The sequence below is a fragment of the Scardinius erythrophthalmus genome, assembly GCF_964197995.2.
Source record: "Scardinius erythrophthalmus genome assembly, chromosome: 5".
Classification (NCBI taxonomy): Eukaryota; Metazoa; Chordata; class Actinopteri; order Cypriniformes; family Leuciscidae; genus Scardinius; species Scardinius erythrophthalmus.
In genome coordinates this window covers 22,082,105-22,102,769 of record NC_138225.1, presented here as the reverse complement: position 1 = coordinate 22,102,769, position 20,665 = coordinate 22,082,105, and the positions used below count along the sequence as shown (strand labels likewise).

Below are 20,665 nucleotides of genomic sequence, written 5' to 3'. Positions count from 1 at the left end.
TCGACATTGACAAGAGCAAAAAACTTTTATCACAAAAAAACTTTTTGTGATTTTTAATTATTACAAATAATTAAAATAAACAATTTTTAATTATTTTAGAATTATTTCACAGTATAAAGTAGTGAGAACATCCTTTGCATTTTTGTTAGAAAACAAACACCTTTCAGTTACACATACGAACATCTGTTCAATAATGTCAAAATCTTTCTAATTTATCCCTCCCCTCGCCAACAGATATAATTAATCTCACATCTATGAGTAATTATACCTTGAAGATGACGATAAATTAATTTGAGTGAGACCGTAAACGAGTATCCGTGTTACAAGTGCTTTTCCATCTGTGAAACATTGGAGTTATAACATTTTAGGTCAAATCATAATATATTGTGATCTTAATTTTTAGCTACGTCAACAGAGAAAACTTCAATTTCTAGTCCACGTTATTTCAGCCAAATAAGTAAGTTAACTTTTTTTAAAGTCTTTAAAGATGCTTTTTAAAGTACAGTAAAGTCTAATTATCAAATGTACAGTTTACACATTGAAAGTTCAGATTACTGCATATGCACAACATGTAAAAACTATATAAATGTGAACAAGCAAATTAAAAGTTATTAGACTTCATTAAACAAAAAAACAAAAAAATTTATTAATATAATTATGAGGGACTTTGGTAAGGCTCAGATTACAGAACATTGATGTAAGAAATGCACACAAATTAATAGGCTATTTTTTGGTGTCATCCAAATACTTAAGATTTAAAAATTAGTTGCAGTCATGTGAGCTCCCCCAAAGTAGCCAGGCAGTGAACTCCATTGGTGCCATAAATAGTTCCTTACAGGGACAAGCACCAAAGGCATCTGTTGATGTCAGCACAAGCTCTTTTACTGTATATGGCTGTGTCAGTCTAATAAAAAAGTAATAAAAAAGAATAGGCAATTAGCCTAGATGAACCCAAGAACAAAATTATATTATAGACGAATGAACTGGCAGGTTTAATATTATGGCCTAACCTTTTAAGTTTAAGTGAGCAAATCGATCTCACTCACTTATCAACTTTACTGAAGCGTGTGACTTTCCTATCTTCAAAGACTATATACGGTAGCTAGCGGGCTGTGAATGATCATTTATTGGTTGGATAGTGAACAAAAAACAAGTAATAAAAACTCAGTGAGTGTTTTAGCGCAATTTTCTCACGTCATGGGATCACAACATTAAGAGATAGTAAATCTTTTCCTGGATTTGTTTTGTGCGTTCCCGAGATTAGACCTTCCTTAACATAATGCCGAAAACCCGAAGTCTCTAGGTGGTCTGGTTGAGGAGTAGATAGAAGTGCAAGATTGGTGCGCACAGACAGAACAGAAATCATGAGTTAACAATCGCAATTTTGTCCGGTGGAAAATTGCGCTAAAAAAAAAAAAAAAAAAACATTAAACGTAAACGAGAGTAGGCAGTCACATTATGCAGTCAAGACGTAAGCCTACAGTTCTCACTTCACTTCAGACACCTACGAGATCAAAGGCGGATATCGCGTGACTCTATGTGCTTGTCGCTAATTAATTTAATGTAATTTAAACTAGGCCTATTGCTTTTATACGAATATGATCAAGACACCTAAAGTATCGGTAATTTAAATTATATTATTTTAGATGTCAACAATAACTCATAACTCACTGCTTAAACTAATGAGCATTGTCGTCATAAAGTTCTTTCCCATACCTTTAGTCAGGAGTCATGACCTTTAGGGAAAGCAAATGTCATGACCTTTAGGGAAAGCAACTGTGCCCGACTGTGAAATCTGGCACGACAAGAGAGTTTTGACATACGTCAGCATCAGTAGTGAAAGCCCAAGTAGCCTACAAGTATCTACGCAACAAAAAGGGGGGCGTTTCGTCCTCACTGCAGAACACGAAATCCAGGGGGAGGAGTTGGATCTAGATCCAACACCTCCCACCTTACATATACCTAAACCTACCCATCTCCACCCCCTGATCCCTAAACCTACCAATCTCCATCCCTTAGATCTGGATCCAACTCCGCCCCCTGGATCTCGTGTACTGCAGAGAGGTGCTACTGAAATTTTGGGGCGTTTTCAAACCGGGAGAGGTGTTTTTAACTATCCAAAAGGTACGAAAGCCTAAAAGTCAATTCATTATTTTATTTTATTGTTTTCTCGTCATTGCAATTTAGATCACGAGAAAATAACTTATGTCAAGATCATATATATATATGAAGAGTTCAGATGCAAAAACCTCTAAATGCCATCTGAAATTTCCTCCTAGAATGATCATTTTTATGAAGCTCGTATATTTAAATTCAGTAATTTCACTTAAATGGCAATGAAAATTACCTTTTCATTGCCATTTAAGTGAAATTATTGAACTCAAATGTACGAGCTTGATAAAAATTATCATTCTAGAAGAAAATTTCAGATGGCATTTAGAGGTTTTTGCATATGAACTCTTCATATATATATATATATATATATATATATATATATATAAAAACTCAGAATTGGGAGGAAAAAAGACTGTCTGAACTGTGAGATATAAACTTATCAAGTCCAAATTGGGATATATACTTTTTTCCTTACAACTGAGTAATTTCAATTTAAGTAAACTGTACTATTGAAGCGCAGTGGGACAAAAACAATTGTGAGCTTATTATTTTTTTAATTAAAATCATTTACCACTTGTACACATAGGCTTTAAACACAATCAGTGCACTGTGCACGCAAATGCTCTTCATTATGAATATCATTAAAAACAGAAAATAGGCCTATTTAACACCCTTTCATACTGCTTTAATATTGTTTTTTTTTTATATATATATATATTTATGATTTATAGTGTCAAAAAACAAGGATGTAGTTATACCTCAGCCTATATTAGACTGTGTAGCTATGTAACTTGCAAATTATTTTTTGTATAAACCAGACCAGGAAAGCTGAATTATCTTATCAATGGAATGCAAACCATCCAAATAAAGCAATAAAATATAAACATAAATAAAATATTATACATAAATAAAAAGTGTGCCTCTTAAAGATATTAGATCTAAGAAACATAGCTAAAAAAATTACATAAATGACTGTTTAGTTTAATAAATTTAATACATCTACCATAATTGGTATCACATGATATTGCAAATTATTTAATATAATAATGTTTAATACTAATAGCTAGTAAAATTGATAGTGGTTTAATAACCTTGTATTGTTTTTTGCTTTTTTAGCATTCCATTGTTAAATACATTATATACATAATTTATTTAACTTTTTAGCTCTTGAAATAGTTGAAAAATCATGCGTATTTATTAATATTTTTTTAATAAAAAGCATTTTACAACATACATAAGGATCTTAACACATAGACCAATGTCGATGAAGCTACACATAACTAGAATAGAAATTTATGGTCTTTAAATTTACAGCAAGCCTAAAAAAAGACTCAACGTGTTACCTCTGCTTCATGTGTCATACAGTATGTGCCAAACATGTTCTATAAATTTTTTTTAAGGCCTCAGTGTACAATCTCTAAATACAATATGTACGTATTGCTTCATAAATTGTTTTACTTGAAGATAAAAACATGTACACTTGTACACAACGGCTGTTGGTACATATTCTGCTAGAGGTTAGAGAAATAATTTTCTTTAAAAAATTCTAAAAACAAATTAGCAACATATCCTAAAGGGGTAGTTATTTATTGACACCTTTACTGTTTCCATTTTCGCAAACACCAAATGGTTTATCAGATCGATTCCTTAACTTAGACTGACTCAAATAGCCATATTTGGTGTTAGCCATATTTAACTTTTGCATTGCTGGCACAGCAAATGCAGTATAAAAACAAGTGGCAGGAGGGGAGACTTTGCATTCAGAAGACCAGCCAAGTTTTGAGGTAAGATGGTCATTCATTTCTTTGCAGGGAGTATGCAGTGATTAGATTAGGTTAGAGAACCATGGCATATCTTTCTGTATAATATTACTGTAGACATTTTGCATAGAAAACTATTCAGACAAAGAAATTAAGTGGAATTTAGATTTCCAAGTTGAACGTAATTGAAGTGAAAATATTTCAGACATATGTTGCTAACAGTTTATAATAAATCTTTAATCACAGCTTTCATTTTCAATATCTTCATATTACAGGGTGCAGGGAATTCATCAGTACTTGTGGAAGATTGACAAGGTAATTGATGTTAGTGTCTGTAAATACAAGACCAGCTCAAAAAATCTGTTCAGAAATCAAGGATAAAAAGGATATTGTTTTTGGATTCACTGTAGGTAACCGTAATTATAGGGATTATAGGGAAAACAAGCCACATTCATGTTATAAGAGTAATTTTTTCTCTCTTCTTTAAATTCCAGAAGTAAACTGCCACCATGAGTACGGACGCAGAGATGGCCATTTATGGCAAGGCTGCCATTTACCTCCGTAAGCCTGAGAAAGAGAGAATTGAGGCTCAGAGCAAACCATTTGATGCCAAGACTGCCTGCTATGTGGCTGATGTCAAAGAGTTGTACCTCAAGGGAACAATCAAGAGCAAAGAAGGTGGCAAAGCCACAGTTATTTTGCTTGACACTAAGGAGGTACATTTTAATAGATGCTCATATTGCACAATGTCCTACACACACACACACACACACATATATATATATATATATATATATATATATATATATATATATATATATATATATATATATATATATATATATATATATATATATATATTTGCCTATCTATTATTTAATTGATCAAATTTATAGGAGAGAACAGTAAAGGAGGATGACGTCTACCCAATGAATCCTCCCAAGTATGACAAGATTGAGGACATGGCCATGATGACCCATCTCAATGAAGCCTCTGTGCTGTATAACCTCAAAGAGCGTTATGCTGCATGGATGATCTACGTAAGTTCTGAAACAACATAAAAAAGCATTTAAGCTAATTTTGTCTGTGTTGTTGCAATCTGACCACGTCTCTGCTCATTTCAGACCTACTCTGGACTCTTCTGCGCAACTGTGAACCCCTACAAGTGGCTCCCAGTGTATGATGCAGAAGTGGTGTCTGCCTACAGAGGCAAAAAGCGTATGGAGGCCCCACCCCACATCTTCTCTGTCTCTGACAACGCATATCAGTTCATGCTGACTGGTAAGATCTGATTTAGGAGATCTGAATTAATGTTTTTTATAAAACAATTGCTAAAACATTATTTCCTTTGAATTAACAGACAGAGAGAACCAGTCTGTCCTGATTACGTATGTATCAAGCATTCAATTAGAGTTGTTGAAAACAGTTAAATATCCCTCTTGTGGAACTTCCACATGTCTGATCATCTTATGTCTTCTGATCTCTCATAAACCAGTGGAGAATCTGGTGCTGGAAAGACTGTAAACACCAAACGTGTCATCCAGTACTTTGCCACAGTTGCAGTGTCAGGTGGTGAAAAGAAGAAAGATACTCCTGGCAAAATGCAGGTATGAGATATAAAACTACATACATATTGTTTTGAATGATGGTGATTTACACTCATCTCACATGATATGTAAATTTGTGAAATGCCTATCAATAGTGTTTAGTCATTACATAGAAAATAAATGAAAAAAAAAAAACTGAAAACCCTTCAAACATCACAGGGCTCTCTTGAGGACCAGATCATTGCTGCCAACCCTCTGCTTGAGGCTTATGGTAATGCCAAGACTGTGAGAAATGACAACTCCTCTCGTTTTGTAAGTTAACCACTTTTTATTTACATGTAGTTCAATTAGTGAGTTGTGTTGGATTTTTCTATAAAGATATTTTGTTTTATTATTATCATCATTATTAATAATAATATTTTGTTATTATGTTTTAAACAGGGTAAATTCATCAGAATTCACTTCGGCACCACTGGAAAACTGGCTAGTGCTGACATTGAGACATGTAGGTGGACATGATTTCATTGATCCATCCTGAACATTTGTCTTTATCTGTCACTCTTCAGATGATTGTGACTCAAGTACATTCTCTCAACAGATCTGCTGGAGAAGTCTAGAGTGTCATTCCAGCTTCCAGATGAGAGAGGCTACCACATCTTCTACCAGATGATGACCAACCATAAGCCTGAGCTGATTGGTAGGTGCACAAATTTCATTAAATGTTTCAGATAATATTGTAAGATGCTCTTTCATAAATGCTGTGTATTTTACAGACATGACGCTCATCACCACCAACCCCTATGACTTCCCCATGTGCAGTCAGGGTCAGATCACAGTGGCCAGCATTGATGATAAAGAGGAGCTGGATGCTACTGATGTGAGTCATTGCTGTTTGAATATTGACATATTCTATATACTGTAAATATGGCAAATCATAGATTTTATTTTTCTCTTTGATTTACAGAGTGCTATTGACATTCTGGGCTTTAATAATGAGGAGAAAATGGGCATCTACAAGTTCACTGGAGCTGTGCTTCATCATGGCAACATGAAGTTCAAGCAGAAGCAGCGTGAGGAGCAGGCTGAGCCTGATGGCACAGAGGGTGAGACTACATTGTACTAATGTGTGTCATAACATGCAGTGCTTTGAATGGAGAGATTCTTATTTCTATTTTCACAAAGAAAGAGGTGGTTTTAGTTTTCAAGGCAACTTTTTTAATTGCAGACGCTGACAAAGTTGCCTATCTTCTGGGTTTGAACTCTGCTGATATGCTGAAGGCTTTGTGCTACCCCAGAGTCAAGGTCGGAAATGAGTTTGTGACCAAAGGCCAGACCGTGCCACAGGTATAGTAACATTCCCAGCATGCCATGTGTTTAAACTAAAATTCTGGCTAATTATTGCAGAAGCAGAATAAAATATCCACTCTATTCTACTCACAGGTGTACAACTCTGTTAGCGCCTTGGCCAAATCTATCTATGAGAGGATGTTCTTGTGGATGGTCATTCGTATCAACCAGATGTTGGACACAAAACAACAAAGAAACTTCTTCATTGGTGTGCTGGACATTGCTGGCTTTGAGATCTTTGATGTAAGAATGATTCTTTTATCTCTTTTTTTAATGGCACATTGAGTGATATTCAGAAGTCAGTAAATGTTTCTGTTTCTTCCTCCAGTTCAACAGCATGGAGCAGCTGTGTATCAACTTCACCAATGAGAAACTGCAACAGTTTTTCAACCACCACATGTTTGTGCTGGAGCAAGAGGAGTACAAGAAGGAGGGCATTATTTGGGAGTTCATTGACTTCGGCATGGACTTGGCTGCTTGCATTGAGCTCATTGAGAAGGTTTTTACTGGTTTATGAACTTATTAATTTCCAATTTCTATGCTTGAAATCTTAAAATTGTAATAATTAAACAACATTCTTTTATAAACAGCCCATGGGTATCTTCTCCATCCTTGAAGAGGAGTGCATGTTCCCCAAGGCTACAGACACTTCCTTCAAGAACAAGCTGTATGATCAGCATCTTGGCAAGAATAATGCTTTCCAGAAACCAAAGCCTGCCAAAGGCAAGGCTGAAGCCCACTTCTCCCTGGTTCACTATGCTGGAACTGTGGACTACAACATTTCTGGCTGGCTGGACAAGAACAAGGATCCACTGAATGATTCTGTTGTGCAGCTGTACCAGAAGTCTTCTGTCAAACTGCTAGTTACTCTCTACCCACCTGTTGTTGAGGGTATGTATTATGTATTATGTACATCATTTTAATCAAACTTTGATTCAGGTTTGAACTCTTTTCTTGTTATTACTTTATATGTGTTATTTTGTCTCTTTATCTGAATAGAGACTGGTGGCGGCAAGAAGGGAGGCAAGAAGAAGGGTGGCTCCATGCAGACTGTGTCTTCTCAGTTCAGAGTATGTCTTTGTTAGAGACTAAATGTCTAAATGACTAAATGAATAATGATGCAATTGAAAGCAGTGACTGTACATGAGTTTCTTGACTATAGGTCAGAAAAATAATACATCAACAACTGAGAGAATGTGAGTAAGAATGCTAAATCTTTTCATGATTAAACAGGAGAACTTGGGCAAGCTCATGACAAACTTGAGGAGCACCCACCCTCACTTTGTGCGTTGTCTGATTCCCAATGAATCCAAGACTCCAGGTAAAGTAATAAAGGGCTTACAGATATTCTCATATTAAGACAATATTTAATGATTAATGTATGTAATAATAATAATAACATTCATTTACCAAGTTTATTATGTAAACTGGTTGTTATAGGTCTCATGGAGAACTTCCTGGTTATCCACCAGCTGAGGTGTAACGGTGTATTAGAGGGTATCAGAATCTGCAGAAAGGGCTTCCCCAGCAGAATCCTCTATGGTGACTTCAAGCAGAGGTATAAATGACACCATATGAAAATATAAATTCCTGTAGGAAGCTCTATATTAGAAGATATAAAGCATTTTGATAAATGCTTCCCATCTTCCATAGATACAAGGTGCTGAATGCCAGTGTTATCCCAGAGGGACAGTTTATGGATAACAAGAAGGCCAGTGAGAAACTCCTGGGATCCATCGACGTGAATCATGACGAGTACAGATTTGGAACCACAAAGGTTAATATTCAGCTTTACAACTTTCAAAGATTCAGTGATCATGATCATTTAACCTATACAGGTAAATCAATATATTTAGATTTATTTTACATGAATTCAGGTGTTCTTCAAAGCTGGTCTTCTGGGTGTTCTTGAGGAGATGCGTGATGAGAAACTGGCTGCTCTGGTCACAATGACTCAGGCTCTCTGCCGTGGTTACCTGATGAGGAGGGAGTTTGTAAAGATGATGGAAAGGAGGTGGGTATTCAGAGATGGAAAGTAATGAAGTACAAATACTTTGTTACTGTACTCCAGTAGATTTTTCAGATATTTTTACTTTACTATTTATTTTGTTCCGACTTTTTACTTTTACTCCTTACATTTTCAACACGATTATCGTTAGCCTACTTATCGGTACTCCTTACATTTTACAAAATTGGCTCGTTAATTTAGTCTCAAATAATTTCAGAGTTACCGTTATTATTTTTCACGTCATCAACCCTTCACAGGGAGTTTGATTGACAGGCGATCTGACCAATCATAATCCACCATTTTGTCCGACAAAGCAAGCAACCAGGAGAGATAGTAGGAGGATTTAAACTTGAAAAACGAATTGTACCGACGTCTTTCCGCGGTTAAAACAACATTCTTTCTTATGTTCATTCATGTTTATTTGATGCTATAAATTAACTAGAAGGAAGAGATGATCGTTTCACGAGCAGCTTTAACTGATCGATCTGTCAGACACATTAAAGAGACACAAAATGGTATTTATTGTTTACATTTCTTTAAAAAATGACTAAATTTGAAAGGTGAGACTTTGTTTCATATAAAAAATAACCTGGTCTGTCCTGTCTGTCAGTGTGTTGTCAGTGTCCTCTCTGCTCCACGATGTATTTTTTATTGCGTGAGAACATGATGTGTGGTGTGAGAACGGCGTCGCTTGTCGGACATAGCAACGGTAACTAAAGGGGGCGGGTCATACAGTACGTTGCACTTGACGCAACACTACAACAAGGCAACTGACAGATTCGGCGTCATTCATTCGCGGGAAATCATTACATACATGTAGATTCCTTTAAATGTTAAGAGGAAGATTTAAAAAGAGAAACTGGATCTGTGAATTCTCACAGAATCACAATTGAATTAATATCTTTGCTACTCAGTCAGAATCTTATTAACCTGGAGTCCCTGTCACAATAATCATATAGACTATGTGATGTTTTAGGCCTATTGGCAGATATCCATTTAAAATGTAGGCAATGGTATATAAAGAACCTTTTTTCCAAATCCACTTAAGTTTCTCAGCTTGCACTCTAGTAACATTTGTGTGGTCCAGGTAGCTTTGCATAAAAAATGATTGTCATTCGCAAGGCTACTTTTACTTTTATACTTTTAAAGGGGGGGTGAATTACTGTTTCATGTATACTGAGTTTTTTACACTGTTAAAGAGTTGGATTCCCATGCTAAACATGGTCAAAGTTTCAAAAGTTAAGTTGTACGTTTGAAGGAGTATTTTTGTTCCAAAAATTGTCCTTCCGGTTTGTCACAAGTTTCGGAAAGTTTTTTTCGAGTATGGCTCTGTCTGACGTAAGAGAGGGCGGAATTTCCTTATATGGGTCCTAAGGGCACTTCTCCGGTAAGATCGCGGGCGCGCGCGCACTCCTAGACCAGAGAAAGAGAGCGAAAGCAGTTCGCCATCAAAGCGCCCTGCTCGGCTTTAGGGAAGTCAATGTCACCAAAGAAGTGTGTTTTTGGTTGCCAGGGCAAGACAACCCTGCACAGATTCCCAAAGAACCCGGCGTTAAGGCACCCGTGGATGGAGTTTGTTTTCCTGAGCATAAACGGAGTTGTGATAGACTGTTGTTCCCTGCATTTCGACGATGATTGTTTTATAAACAAAGCCCAGATCGATGGATTTGCAGATCGTCTAAAGCTTAAGGATCGAGCAGTCACAATGATAAAGGTTCGCGGTCGTGCGTTGGAACGGTGAGTAAAACTGTTGAACAAATGTCTCTGTGTGTTGTTAGCTCGGCGCGTTAGCACAGCTAAGCTTCGCCCACACGGCCCGCCCCCAGCCGCTCGTTTTTTTCCGGAGAGACTCGGTATAGTCAATCTTTCAATTAAAAATATAATAAAACAAAAGACTTTTTGGAGATATGAAGGATGCAATATTACTCTATAGGTACTCAAGATTAACAGGAGATTGAGTGAAAATGAGCATTTCACCCCCCCTTTAAGTAAATTTCCAAGCCTGTACTTTGTTACTTTTACTTGAGTAAAGAAGTTAAATCAGTACTTCTACTTTTACCAGAGTATTTTTTAACACAAGTTTCTGTACTTCTACTTGAGTAAGGGAAGTGAGTACTTTTGCCATCTTATTGCATGAATAAAGGTGGTATCAACAATAACTGCAAACAGTAAATAATGATGATTATGTCATTTATTGATGAATTATTCACAGGGAATCCATTTACACCATCCAATACAACATCCGCTCATTCATGAATGTCAAACACTGGCCATGGATGAAGGTTTATTACAAGATTAAGCCTCTGCTGAAGAGTGCCGAGACTGAGAAGGAGCTGGCAACCATGAAAGAGGACTATGCAAAATGCAAAGAGGCTTTGGTTAAGGCTGAAGCCAAAAAGAAGGAGCTTGAAGAGAAGATGGTAGCACTGTTGCAAGAGAAAAATGATCTGCAGCTGCAAGTAGCATCTGTGAGTATTCTTGAATTGATTTAATTGAATTTAGGCTCCATTAAATTGAGCAATGTTGTTTCCAATGATATAGCAACCTGTTATTAACAGGAATCTGAGAATCTCTCAGATGCTGAGGAGAGGTGTGAGGGTCTGATCAAAAGCAAAATCCAGCTTGAAGCTAAACTCAAAGAGACAACTGAGAGACTGGAGGATGAGGAAGAAATCAATGCTGAACTGACAGCCAAGAAGAGGAAACTGGAGGATGAGTGCTCTGAGCTGAAGAAAGACATTGATGACCTGGAGCTCACCTTGGCTAAAGTGGAGAAGGAGAAACATGCCACTGAGAATAAGGTTGGAGATTGAGTTGGTTTAAGATTAGACTTAATCTCTGTTTTATATGTTGATGTAGAATATAAATTGTAAAATATAAGCTTATTTAAAACAAAACAAAAATCACACAGGTCAAGAACTTGACTGAGGAAATGGCAGCTCAGGATGAGAGCATTGCCAAGCTTACGAAGGAGAAGAAAGCCCTCCAAGAGGCACATCAGCAGACACTGGATGATCTTCAGGCTGAGGAGGACAAAGTCAACACCCTGACCAAATCCAAGACAAAGCTTGAGCAGCAAGTTGATGATGTGAGTTTCTAATTAAACATGTCATTAATTCATGAAATCAACTGTCTTTTTTACTTTGATCATAAATAATATATATTTAATTTATCATTGTCCTGTAGCTTGAGGGTTCCCTTGAACAAGAGAAGAAGCTCCGCATGGACCTGGAGAGAGCCAAAAGAAAGCTTGAAGGAGACCTGAAATTAGCCCAAGAGTCCATCATGGACCTGGAGAATGACAAGCAGCAATCTGAGGAGAAAATAAAAAAGTAATTAAAGCATGAAATCTTTTAAAACCGTTATTTTATGTGTTATTGTTTTTTACAAACTACTTATTGTTGAACACCCCCAGGAAAGATTTTGAAACAAGCCAGCTGCTTAGCAAGATAGAAGATGAACAATCTTTGGGTGCTCAACTCCAAAAGAAGATCAAGGAGCTTCAGGTATTTAAAAAAATAATTATAATTTAAATGCTGTTAAAGGTAAAGGTAAAATGAAGACTAATAATATAGCATGAATTACTTTCCACTATAGGCTCGCATTGAGGAACTTGAGGAAGAGATCGAGGCTGAGCGCGCTGCTCGTGCTAAGGTTGAGAAGCAGAGAGCTGATATCTCCAGGGAACTTGAGGAGATCAGTGAGAGGCTTGAGGAGGCTGGAGGAGCCACTGCTGCTCAGATCGAGATGAATAAGAAGCGTGAAGCTGAATTCCAGAAGTTGCGTCGTGATCTTGAAGAGTCCACCCTTCAGCATGAAGCTACTGCTGCTGCCCTCCGCAAGAAGCAGGCAGACAGTGTGGCCGAGCTGGGAGAGCAAATCGACAACCTGCAGCGTGTCAAGCAGAAGCTTGAGAAAGAGAAGAGCGAATTCAAAATGGAGATTGATGATCTTTCCAGCAATATGGAAGCTGTTGCCAAAGCAAAGGTTTGAGAATGGTTTCTAAACAAATTAGGATATATAACAAATGTGGTTAAGATTCCTAATAATCAAATCAATTGTGTTTACAGGCTAATCTTGAGAAGATGTGCCGCACACTTGAGGACCAACTTAGTGAAATTAAGTCCAAGAATGACGAGAACCTTCGCCAGATAAATGACCTCAGTGCTCAAAGAGCAAGACTTCAAACTGAAAATGGTAAGTAATGACACAATATCTCAAAAATATCAAACAAAATAATACAGCATTTTTTTTTCTCCACTAACAAATGCAGAAAAACAATTAGTGTAAATAAATCATCCTCCATGTAACATATTCACATGATCCTTTGACCTCATTCTCAATGCTCATTTATTATGTTTTTATAAAATAAATGAAGTGAAGTGACATGAAGGTCAAGTATGGTAACTTGTACTCAGAATTTGTCCTCTGCATTTAACCAATCCAAGTTAGTGCTCCCACATTAGGAGCGATGAGTATTGAACACATCATCAACACACATACCCGGAGCAGTGAGCAGCCATTCACTGCGGCGCCCAGGGAGCAATTGACTAGAGGCCTTAGTTGGGTGCCTTGCTCAAGGGCACCTCAGTCGTTTCCTGCTGGTATTGAGAATCAAACCCGTGACCTTTGGGTTAAAAGTCCGAATCTCTGACTATTAGGTCACAACTGCATCATATGATGATGTAATAAATTTCCCCAGCCTAATTGTGTAGCAAATGCTTTTCTCATATTAATAAATGGTTTATTTTGAATTGAACTGACATAGTGAACATTTTAACAGGTGAGTTTGGCCGTCAGCTGGAGGAGAAGGAGGCTCTGGTTTCTCAGCTCACCAGAGGCAAACAAGCTTCCACTCAGCAAATTGAGGAGCTTAAGAGGCATATTGAAGAGGAGGTTAAGGTAATACAGCATAATCACAGCATGCACATATTTGTCAATTACTTTACTGTAGAGAAAAGCTAATATTATGTGACTTTGTCTCCTAGGCTAAGAACGCACTGGCCCATGCTGTGCAATCAGCCCGTCATGACTGCGACCTGCTCCGTGAGCAGTTTGAGGAAGAGCAGGAGGCAAAGGCTGAACTGCAGCGGGGAATGTCAAAGGCCAACAGTGAGGTTGCTCAGTGGAGAACCAAATATGAAACTGATGCCATCCAGCGCACTGAGGAGCTTGAAGAGTCCAAGTATGTATATTATTGTATACATTTTTCAATTTTCACAGCTATTTTATAGATTAGAATTCAAAATAATATGCATTACTTAACAGGAAGAAGCTGGCTCAGCGTCTGCAAGAGGCAGAGGAACAAATTGAGGCTGTAAACTCCAAATGTGCATCTCTGGAGAAGACCAAACAGAGACTCCAGGGTGAGGTGGAGGACCTCATGATTGATGTGGAGAGGGCCAATGGTTTGGCTGCTAACCTTGACAAGAAACAGAGGAACTTTGACAAGGTAAAAAAATCTTTCTGTGATATGATATTAACTTCTAAAAGTATGCTTCAGCATGCTACAAGTTAAATGAACCTGATCCTGAAATATCTCCACCAAAGGTCCTGGCAGAATGGAAGCAGAAATATGAGGAAGGTCAGGCAGAGCTGGAAGGTGCCCAGAAAGAGGCTCGTTCACTCAGTACTGAACTGTTCAAGATGAAGAACTCCTATGAGGAGAGTTTGGATCAGCTGGAGACCCTCAAGAGAGAGAACAAGAATCTGCAGCGTAAGAACAAAACCGAATGAGAAACGAAGAATGAAAAGACTTCAATATTCTAATTCAAAATGAGCTTTAAAAAGTAAACACATGTGATTATGATTACAGATAATATTTTCTATTTTTATAGAGGAGATTTCAGATTTGACAGAGCAGTTAGGTGAGACTGGTAAGAGCATCCATGAGCTGGAAAAGGCCAAGAAGACAGTGGAGACTGAGAAGGCAGAGATTCAGACCGCCCTGGAGGAGGCTGAAGTGAGTATCTGAAGATCAATATGGCATTCTAGCTAGAACCATCACACTGTGTTGTTAATGAATAATTTTATTTTGATGTTTAAATGTTGTTTTATTTGTCATAGGGTACACTGGAGCATGAGGAGTCCAAGATTCTTCGTGTCCAGCTTGAGCTAAACCAGATCAAGGGAGAGGTTGACAGGAAGCTTGCAGAGAAGGATGAGGAGATGGAGCAGATCAAGAGGAACAGCCAGAGAGTCATTGAATCCATGCAGGGCACCCTGGACTCTGAAGTCAGGAGCAGGAATGATGCCCTGAGAATCAAGAAGAAGATGGAGGGAGACCTTAATGAGATGGAGATTCAGCTGAGCCACGCCAATCGCCAGGCTGCTGAGGCCCAGAAACAGCTCAGGAACGTTCAGGGACAACTCAAGGTATTTGACTTCTGTTCGACTTTGTGATGTATTAATATGTTTGTATAATCCAACCTGTTAATAAAAAGCCAACAGAAAATACATCAAAAGCTTATTCTAAAGCTATTGTTATGTTCAGGATGCCCAACTGCACCTTGATGATGCCCAGAGAGGACAGGAAGACATGAAGGAGCAGGTGGCCATGGTGGAGCGCAGAAACACTCTGATGCAGTCTGAGATTGAGGAGCTGAGAGCTGCTCTGGAGCAGACAGAGAGAGGCCGCAAAGTGGCTGAACAAGAGCTGGTGGACGCCAGTGAGCGTGTTGGGCTGCTGCACTCTCAGGTAAGGGCATTTTTTGTTTTACATTAACACAATTTTTTTTACATTTTACACAAATTAAGGAAATTGAGAGCACCATTTAAATTGTCCAAACTGTTGCTTTCCATTTTGTAGAACACAAGTCTTCTGAACACCAAGAAGAAGCTTGAGGCTGACCTTGTTCAGATCCAGAGTGAAGTTGATGACACTGTACAGGAAGCCAGAAATGCAGAGGATAAAGCCAAGAAGGCCATCACTGATGTGAGCATCAGTAGCTGCCAAATGTTTCAAAAGACACTTGTGTACTTGAAAAAAATGTGGATCTAATAACTTTCTGTATTAATGCAAAAGGCTGCAATGATGGCAGAAGAGCTGAAGAAGGAGCAGGACACCAGTTCTCACCTTGAGAGGATGAAGAAGAATCTGGAGGTCACAGTGAAGGACCTGCAGCATCGTCTGGATGAGGCTGAGAATCTGGCCATGAAGGGAGGAAAGAAACAACTCCAGAAACTGGAGTCAAGAGTAAGATTGCCTTTATTCTGATGTTAATAGTTATGATCTGAAAGGTATAAATTGTGTAATGTTTTAATACTTACAAACATGTTTTCATTGACTGAAATAATTTTTTCTCCCACAAACTATAGGTCCGTGAGCTTGAGGCTGAAGTTGAGGCAGAGCAGAGACGTGGAGCTGATGCTGTTAAAGGTGTCCGCAAATATGAGAGAAGAGTCAAGGAGCTCACCTACCAGGTACAAAAAAAAAAAAATGTGTTATAAAATTCAGGTCACATTAATCTGATTATGTTCTAGTCTGATCCATGTTTGTTATCTGCAGACTGAGGAGGATAAGAAGAACCTCAACAGACTGCAGGATCTGGTTGACAAGCTTCAGCTGAAGGTCAAGGCTTACAAGAGACAGGCTGAAGAAGCTGTGAGTATCTCATTTGAGAACTATAAACACCCTGTGAATATATTAAGTTACTGATATAATTGTATTGTATGTGAATTTGCAGGAGGAACAAGCAAACACTCACCTGTCCAAGTTGAGGAAGGTGCAGCATGAGCTTGAGGAGGCTGAGGAGCGTGCTGACATTTCTGAGTCTCAGGTCAACAAACTCAGAGCCAAGAGTCGTGATGCTGGAAAGGTAATTTATATGATAATACCAATTCAAATGTTTCACTGTTTATGATGTTCAATATTCATTTTAACACAATAATTTAATTAAACACAGAATCAGTTATATATTTATGTTTTTTTTATTTTATTTTTTATTTTTTTCAGGCCAAGGAGGCAGAGTGAAACTCTCCATCCCACACATTTTGATTTCCCTTAAAAAATAACACAAAATAAACTTTTATTCAGCACATTCCTTTGGACTTCAGATTTCTTTCTATTCATACCTGAACAACACAAAATATTAGAAATGATGAAGTTTCTTTATCAAGTTTAATGCTATCAGATCAAATAGTCCACATGAGTTGGGTAAATAGAAGGGTAAATACTACCCAAAATAAATGCAGGTTTTTTTTTTTTTTTTTTTTAAATCCCATTTGAAGTTCCAGTAGTGTCAGTTACTTTTCAAATGTTCTATGGTCAGATGAAACAAAAACATTAGCTTTTTTGGCAGCAAACACTTAAGATGGGTTTGGTGCACACAGGGATAAAAAAGTACCCCATGTGTAAAATGAAATACTCTGCTGTATCTTTAATGCTGTGGGCCTAATCTTCTGCCAGAGGTCCTGGACATCTTGTTCAGATACATGGCATCACAGATTCGATCAAATACCAACAGATAAAAAATCTAAACCTGACAGCCTGTGCTAGAAATCTTATAACGGAGAACAGCATGGAGAGATTCTGTATGGAAGAATGGTCTCTGATCTCTTGTCAGGTGTTCTCCAAACTCATCAGGCATTATAGGAGAAAACTCAGAGCTGTTATCTTGGAAAAAAGAGGTTGCAAAAAGTATTTAATAAAAGGTAAAACAATTAATAAACAATTGTTCCCAACTAGCCTGGTAATACCAAACTCTGCTACTTCGCTTTGCTTCGTAGACAGAGTCTGGAATGGCATAATAGAAAAGTGTTTTCTCTCTCGCGGGGGGTCGCTTGTCTGAAGTTTAAAATCATTGGTTACCCGTAAGCCAATCACATGACGTTTGGTTATGGCGTGTGTTATGCGCATGCTCAGCCGCATCTAACTTCCACTGTAAACACATGTATGATGCGAAAACAAAACCATCGAGCGAAATACCGGAGTAAACATGTCTGTGAACGACTTTTGCAGATTATGTGAAGTAAATCTACGCATCCACGGTACAATCAGCATCTACGTCACGGCTCTCAGCCCGCCCTCTGTTCGTTGATTGGCCCGGCCGTCCGAAAGCCGGTGGCAAACTGAAAGATAAGCTGCTGTCTCAGACTGGCTGCGTTCGAAACCGCATACTCAATGAGTAGGTACTTAATTTCAATGAGTACTTACTTAACGAGCGCTAAAAGAGTAGGTACTTTATAGCCAGATCTCGTTGAGTATGAATGCGAGCCGGACATCTGCCATGTTGACGTTATCATGTGACCTACGACGCGTTATCACAAGCGCAACAACTTAAAAGATTTGAACGACACGTTTAATTCATCTGTCTGTAAATATCATGATATTGATTAAACTTGCTCATTTTGTGGTCTTTTTGAAGAAACTGCTGCCCATTTATTGTGTGAGTACATTTAGGGTTGATTTAAGTTCTTATATTTAACCCTACTAATGTGACCCACCGTTTTATCCTTAACGATATTTATTTTTATTACGAAATCCCAAAATTGTCATCTCTTGAATATGTTGTTAATTTCTTTATTTTATATCCAAACATTTTCATCCATAAGCAAAAGTGGCTTACTGCTTTGCTTTCCTCTTTTTCTTGTTAAATTTAACTCTCGTTTCATCCCTCAGGCCTATAAATAACAGAAAATGCATTTTTTTTTAAATGTATTATATAATTAATTATTTAAGAATATATATATTGATATTCAACCTTATAGGTTTTTTCCTGTGTATAAAATCTCATAATATGTTTGCAAACCCATGATATATATATATAAAAATACATACATACATACATTTACCTCACATTTACTCGACAGCCCTACCTAGAACGGTTTTCCTCAGCGTTTGTAATGTCTGCACAAAGGGAGATTCACCTTTGGAGAAAACTGTTGATTTTATACTCGAAATATTTAAGTATCATTATTAAAAATTAATATTACCCCAGAATGAATTGCATTGCTATCCCAGCCCAAAACATACAATAATAACAACGATAAGTGCTGATCAATTAATTATATTACTTTTTACTGTAAATTATATAATTCAATAAAACAAACAAAATTTCATGTGTCATATGAAATTAAATAGCTATGCATGAATACACTCTAGATGTGTATATAGTGAACATATCTACATTTTCATTCAAACAATAAATAAAGCATTAATTAATTGTATTTTATTTACTGACAACAATGAGAAATATTAATAAATTTGTAAAAGAATGAATCAAAGTCACCATCACACAATAAACAAATGCATATACAAGTCAACACATGAAACAAAGCTTTATTCAAACTACAGTCATGTATGTAGACTACAGGTGCTGAACCCCACATCCTTCTGCCATCTCAACACAGCGGTTCCCATTCTGCAGATTTATTCTGATGAATCAGCTGACCGCCAGAGGTGAGCCATTCCTTCATGCCTGAGGTTGCTGCGTGATGTGTTGTGCTTCACAATCTGAGGCAATAAGGGCAGGTGGAGTGATGGTGGGTCTCATGAGGGCAGGTAGAGTGATGGAGGTTCTCATGAGGGCAGGTGGAGTGATGGTGGGTCTCATAACGGCAGGTGGAGTGATGGAGGGACTCGTCCATGGCACCATCACCAGGATTCAGCTCTGGGTTCCTCATCCTCAGTGCTCACACCAGCCTGCTGACATTTCAGATCCTACAAAATACACAAGCATAACACAAAAGCAGTCATTTTAACCGCACAATGTCATTTGATTTCAGTATTATTTAGAAGACAAAAACGCTTTTTTCACAAATGCCACCATCATCTTCCCTTGCAGGTCCTGCTCCACAAAAGCTGTGCAGCAAATGCATAGAAATCAAGAATCAGAAAAGTGCTGTAATAGCTCTGTTTGAAATTACAATAATTAAAATAAACTACAACTTAATATTTAAATAGTTGTTGTTATTCATTTCTGTAATGTCACAAAGCCTTTGATGGCAGCATTCAGCTTCATGAGCCACTCTCCACCGGATAAACACACATCTGTTCATCTGACCCTGTAACATCCAGACCAGACTCACGTTACCTCTGTGATTTATGAACTCAACACTACATTTACATGTTGAGGTTGTTTTAACTTTTTATCCTACATAAATGTTCCTTAATTTATCAACAGTACTAATGGACAAATAAAATAGATAACTTATGTTTAGTTACTTTATAGATTTGTTCTACATAATAGCACACATACATCACTCAGATGCCTATTTCATATTTAATCTGCAATTCTTATAGAAGAGTTTCTTGCCAGATATTAAATAGACATTTAGTAATTGTATTTAAGATGTATACGGTTTAAAATGTATGCAAATCCACTTTGGAGACGTATGTGTCCTTACTGGAGCTTCTCTGTTAGCTATACATAATAAAATGTGATTTACAGCAAAATCACAAATATATAGCGTCTTTACATCTTCAACAATTCAACAGTTTACTGTACAGTAGTTCAACACATGCGATCATTTGATTTGTAATACTCACATTTGAGTCTCGTCCGTCATCCTTTCCGTCACGTTCGAGTCTGACCTATCCTTCTTCTTCTTTTTTATGACGTATCCTCTCGCGTGGCCTCCTGGGATAGAAGAGTATCCATCGTTGAACACTCAAAAATCTGGGCGGAAGCGAGTAAGCCATCCGGGAACTTCTCGCCTACTCTTTTATGAATACTGATGTTTCTAACGTACTGCTTCCTTCACGTACTGTTTTCGCCTACTATATAGTAGGAAAGTAGGCATATTCGAACGCACTTAAGTCCGAATCTCGCGATAATTAGTACGTCACCCAGGTAATTCTCGCTTACTCTTTTGGATTCGTAAATACTTTTTCGCTCGCCTACTCTTTTTCCCATACTAAATAGTAGGGAAGTATGCGGTTTCGAACG

At 37.6% G+C, this 20,665-nt stretch overlaps 1 protein-coding gene across 1 annotated transcript; it reads left to right on the top strand.

The window, feature by feature from the left end:
- The first annotated feature begins 4,346 nt into the window (after positions 1-4,346).
- On the top strand, positions 4,347-16,764 carry LOC308691347 (myosin heavy chain, fast skeletal muscle-like). Its single transcript, XM_081366425.1, has 39 exons — positions 4,347-4,591; positions 4,772-4,915; positions 5,000-5,156; positions 5,236-5,263; positions 5,371-5,482; positions 5,642-5,734; positions 5,864-5,927; positions 6,021-6,119; positions 6,196-6,299; positions 6,387-6,525; positions 6,648-6,766; positions 6,863-7,012; positions 7,098-7,268; positions 7,360-7,660; positions 7,769-7,839; positions 8,003-8,090; positions 8,210-8,327; positions 8,423-8,546; positions 8,647-8,783; positions 10,990-11,245; positions 11,336-11,578; positions 11,689-11,865; positions 11,964-12,109; positions 12,193-12,283; positions 12,375-12,764; positions 12,848-12,974; positions 13,561-13,679; positions 13,766-13,962; positions 14,046-14,229; positions 14,328-14,493; positions 14,615-14,739; positions 14,844-15,152; positions 15,271-15,474; positions 15,586-15,711; positions 15,802-15,972; positions 16,095-16,199; positions 16,285-16,380; positions 16,463-16,594; positions 16,732-16,764. Exons 1-39 carry the CDS (start codon positions 4,385-4,387, stop codon positions 16,747-16,749), a joined length of 5,808 nt encoding a protein of 1,935 aa, XP_081222551.1. The 5' UTR covers positions 4,347-4,384; the 3' UTR covers positions 16,750-16,764.
- Positions 16,765-20,665: the final 3,901 nt, after the last annotated feature.

Excerpts from the sequence above, each read along its gene's own strand:
- LOC308691347 (XM_081366425.1), top strand. The coding sequence starts at position 4,385 with ATGAGTACGGACGCAGAGATGGCCATTTATGGCAAGGCTGCCATTTAC. Across the intron at positions 7,013-7,097 it reads CTGGCTTTGAGATCTTTGAT|TTCAACAGCATGGAGCAGCT; the intron begins GTAAGAATGATT and ends TTCTTCCTCCAG. Across the intron at positions 11,246-11,335 it reads TGCAGCTGCAAGTAGCATCT|GAATCTGAGAATCTCTCAGA; the intron begins GTGAGTATTCTT and ends TGTTATTAACAG.